The sequence below is a fragment of the Salmo salar genome, chromosome 25 (genome assembly GCF_965601325.2).
Source record: "Salmo salar chromosome 25, fSalSal1, whole genome shotgun sequence".
Classification (NCBI taxonomy): Eukaryota; Metazoa; Chordata; class Actinopteri; order Salmoniformes; family Salmonidae; genus Salmo; species Salmo salar.
In genome coordinates, this window is record NC_138315.1 from 52,852,501 (window position 1) to 52,857,500 (window position 5,000).

At 43.6% G+C, this 5,000-nt stretch overlaps 1 protein-coding gene across 1 annotated transcript in view; it reads left to right on the top strand.

Moving 5' to 3' along the window:
• LOC106586935 (neuropilin-2) overlaps positions 1 to 5,000 on the top strand; it is a 258,021-nt gene that overhangs the window by 149,296 nt on the left and 103,725 nt on the right. Inside the window, exon 9 of the mRNA XM_082969249.1 lies at positions 2,188 to 2,363. Coding sequence (XP_082825375.1) covers positions 2,188 to 2,363 — 176 coding nt within the window. The remainder of the gene's footprint in view (positions 1 to 2,187; positions 2,364 to 5,000) is intronic.

Here is a 5,000-nt window from a genome sequence, read left to right on the forward strand (position 1 = left end):
TGCAGTCAAAATGTCTCCCTCTGTCTTCTCTACCTAGCTAGTATCCTGCAGTCAAAATGTCTCCCACTGTCTTCTCTACCTAGCTAGTATCCTGCAGTCAAAATGTCTCCCACTGTCTTCTCTACCTAGCTAGTATCCTGCAGTCAAAATGTCTCCCTCTGTCTTCTCTACCTAGCTAGTATCCTGCAGTCAAAATGTCTCCCACTGTCTTCTCTACCTAGCTAGTATCCTGCAGTCAAAATGTCTCCCACTGTCTTCTCTACCTAGCCAGTATCCTGCAGTCAAAATGTCTCCCTCTGTCTTCTCCCTAGCTAGTATCCTGCAGTCAAAATATCTCCCACTGTCTTCTACCTAGCTAGTATCCTACAGTCAAAATGTCTCCCTCTGTCTTCTCTACCTAGCTAGTATCCTGCAGTCAAAATGTCTCCTACTGTCTTCTCTACCTAGCTAGTATCCTGCAGTCAAAATGTCTCCCTCTGTCTTCTCTACCTAGCTAGTATCCTGCAGTCAACATGTCTCCCACTGTCTTCTACCTAGCTAGTATCCTGCAGTCAAAATGTCTCCCACTGTCTTCTCTACCTAGCTAGTATCCTGCAGTCAAAATGTCTCCCACTGTCTTCTCTACCTAGCTAGTATCCTGCAGTCAAAATGTCTCCCACTGTCTTCTCTACCTAGCTAGTATCCTGCAGTCAAAATGTCTCCCTCTGTCTTCTCTACCTAGCTAGTATCCTGCAGTCAAAATGTCTCCCACTGTCTTCTCTACCTAGCTAGTATCCTGCAGTCAAAATGTCTCCCACTGTCTTCTCTACCTAGCCAGTATCCTGCAGTCAAAATGTCTCCCTCTGTCTTCTCCCTAGCTAGTATCCTGCAGTCAAAATATCTCCCACTGTCTTCTACCTAGCTATTATCCTACAGTCAAAATGTCTCCCTCTGTCTTCTCTACCTAGCTAGTATCCTGCAGTCAAAATGTCTCCTACTGTCTTCTCTACCTAGCTAGTATCCTGCAGTCAAAATGTCTCCCTCTGTCTTCTCTACCTAGCCAGTATCCTGCAGTCAAAATGTCTCCCACTGTCTTCTACCTAGCTAGTATCCTGCAGTCAAAATGTCTCCCACTGTCTTCTCTACCTAGCTAGTAACCTGCAGTCAAAATGTATCCTACTGTCTTCTACCTAGCTAGTATCCTACAGTCAAAATGTCTCCCACTGTCTCCTACCTAGCTAGTATCCTGCAGTCAAAATGTCTCCCACTGTCTTCTCTACCTAGCTAGTATCCTGCAGTCAAAATGTCTCTGTCTTCTACCTAGCTAGTATCCTGCAGTCAAAATGTCTCCCACTGTCTTCTACCTAGCTAGTATCCTGCAGTCAAAATGTCTCCCACTGTCTTCTCTTAAAGATCCACACACACACAAATGATAGTAATAAAGTCACTTGGATGTGCCAACAAAATGTCACCTTGTCCCCTATGTAGGGCACTATTTCTGACCGTAGCCCTATGAGCCCTGGTGGAAAGAAGTGCACATAAACAGGGCAAAGGGTACCATTTGAGACCTCGACAAAGAGTAGGCTTGTGTTAGTAGTTTCATTATTTACTGTTGTAGTCGACTGCTGAGACATGAAACTACATGAAACATTGATTTCACAAAAGCCCTGAAATGTCCTTGTCAATCTTCCTCAATGCTCAATCAGCACTCTCTCTTGTCTTTCTCTCTCCTCGCCGTTCCTCCCTTCTGTTCCCCCCCTCTCCTCCCCCCTTCTGTTCCCCCCCTCCCCTCCCCTTCTGTTCCCTCCCCTCCCTACCCCCCCTTCTGTTCCCTCCCTCCCCTCCCCCCTTCTGTTCCCTCCCTCCCCTCCCCCCCTTCTGTTCCCTCCCTCCCCTCCCCCCCTTCTGTTCCCTCCCTCCCTCCCCTTCCCCCCTTCTTAACCTTCCCTCCTAGTACAAAATATACTGCCAGTGTTGCCCTAGCTGTCCATTCTGTGCCCATATAATATCAACTAAGTTGTCTGACTTATGAGATTTATTGCTGTACTCAAATGGCCGAGCAAACTGAATGGGTCGGTTTCCGGGCAAATAAAACCTGGACTAAAACGTTGGATTGTCCAGGACTAAGCTTTATCTGTGTCCCGGGGAAACTGACCCTAAATGTATTTTAAATAAATAAATAAATACAATACAATTCTCTCCTTCCAGACGCTCCATGTTCTGAGATGCAAGGGATGCTGTCGGGCCTGCTGCCCGATTCCCAGATCACAGCGTCCTCCATGAGAGATATTCACGGCGCCATGGGGACAGCGAGGCTGGTAGCCAGCAGGTCGGGATGGTTCCCCAGCCCAACTCAGCCTCTGGCCGGGGAGGAGTGGCTCCAGGTAGAACCCTGTCCTCTTTTTCTGTGATGTCATCTCTAATTGGAATCCAGAAAGAACTAAAACCCACTAAATCCTCTTTTCTCTTTTTTCAAAACAAGGAAAAACTGTTTGTCTGTGTCTCTCTCTTAAAAAAAAAACCTATTTCACAAATAGTATATTTCTTCTTTTGAGGCTGCAGATGAGGTTTTTAAATCATGTTTGAAAACTCAGCTTCATATCAAATAAAATTGTATTTGTCACCTGAATACAACAGGTGTAGTAGACCTTACAGTGAAATGCTGAATACAACAGGTGTAGTAGACCTCACAGTGAAATGCTGAATACAACAGGTGTAGTAGACCTTACAGTGAAATGCTGAATACAACAGGTGTAGTAGACCTTACAGTGAAATGCTAAATACAACAGGTGTAGTAGACCTCACAGTGAAATGCTGAATACAACAGGTGTAGTAGACCTTACAGTGAAATGCTGAATACAACACGTGTAGTAGACCTTACAGTGAAATGCTGAATACAACAGGTGTAGTAGACCTTACAGTGAAATGCTGAATACAACAGGTGTAGTAGACCTCACAGTGAAATGCTGAATACAACAGGTGTAGTAGACCTCACAGTGAAATGCTGAATACAACAGGTGTAGTAGACCTCACAGTGAAATGCTGAATACAACAGGTGTAGTAGACCTCACAGTGAAATGCTGAATACAACAGGTGTAGTAGACCTTACAGTGAAATGCTGAATACAACAGGTGTAGTAGACCTCACAGTGAAATGCTGAATACAACAGGTGTAGTAGACCTCACAGTGAAATGCTGAATACAACAGGTGTAGTAGACCTCACAGTGAAATGCTGAATACAACAGGTGTAGTAGACCTCACAGTGAAATGCTGAATACAACAGGTGTAGTAGACCTCACAGTGAAATGCTGAATACAACAGGTGTAGTAGACCTCACAGTGAAATGCTGAATACAACAGGTGTAGTAGACCTCACAGTGAAATGCTGAATACAACAGATGTAGTAGACCTTACAGTGAAATGCTGAATACAACAGGTGTAGTAGACCTTACAGTGAAATGCTGAATACAACAGGTGTAGTAGACCTTACAGTGAAATGCTGAATACAACAGGTGTAGTAGACCTCACAGTGAAATGCTGAATACAACAGGTGTAGTAGACCTTACAGTGAAATGCTGAATACAACAGGTGTAGTAGACCTCACAGTGAAATGCTGAATACAACAGGTGTAGTAGACCTCACAGTGAAATGCTGAATACAACAGGTGTAGTAGACCTCACAGTGAAATGCTGAATACAACAGGTGTAGTAGACCTCACAGTGAAATGCTGAATACAACAGGTGTAGTAGACCTTACAGTGAAATGCTGAATACAACAGGTGTAGTAGACCTTACAGTGAAATGCTGAATAAAAAAGGTGTAGTAGACCTTACAGTGAAATGCTGAATACAACAGGTGTAGTAGACCTCACAGTGAAATGCTGAATACAACAGGTGTAGTAGACCTCACAGTGAAATGCTGAATACAACAGGTGTAGTAGACCTCACAGTGAAATGCTGAATACAACAGGTGTAGTAGACCTCACAGTGAAATGCTGAATACAACAGGTGTAGTAGACCTCACAGTGAAATGCTGAATACAACAGGTGTAGTAGACCTCACAGTGAAATGCTGAATACAACAGGTGTAGTAGACCTCACAGTGAAATGCTGAATACAACAGGTGTAGTAGACCTCACAGTGAAATGCTGAATACAACAGGTGTAGACCTCACAGTGAAATGCTGAATACAACAGGTGTAGTAGACCTCACAGTGAAATGCTGAATACAACAGGTGTAGTAGACCTTACAGTGAAATGCTGAATACAACAGGTGTAGTAGACCTTACAGTGAAATGCTGAATACAACAGGTGTAGTAGACCTCACAGTGAAATGCTGAATACAACAGGTGTAGTAGACCTCACAGTGAAATGCTGAATACAACAGGTGTAGTAGACCTCACAGTGAAATGCTTAATACAACAGGTGTAGTAGACCTCACAGTGAAATGCTGAATACAACAGGTGTAGTAGACCTCACAGTGAAATGCTGAATACAACAGGTGTAGTAGACCTCACAGTGAAATGCTGAATACAACAGGTGTAGTAGACCTCACAGTGAAATGCTTAATACAACAGGTGTAGTAGACCTCACAGTGAAATGCAGAATACAACAGGTGTAGTAGACCTCACAGTGAAATGCAGAATACAACAGGTGTAGTAGACCTCACAGTGAAATGCTGAATACAACAGGTGTAGTAGACCTCACAGTGAAATGCTAAATACAACAGGTGTAGTAGACCTCACAGTGAAATGCTGAATACATCAGGTGTAGTAGACCTTACAGTGAAATGCTGAATACAACACGTGAATTAGACCTTACAGTGAAATGCTGAATACAACAGGTGTAGTAGACCTTACAGTGAAATGCTGAATACAACAGGTGTAGTAGACCTCACAGTGAAATGCTGAATACAACAGGTGTAGTAGACCTCACAGTGAAATGCTTAATACAACAGGTGTAGTAGACCTCACAGTGAAATGCTGAATACAACAGGTGTAGTAGACCTCACAGTGAAATGCTGAAT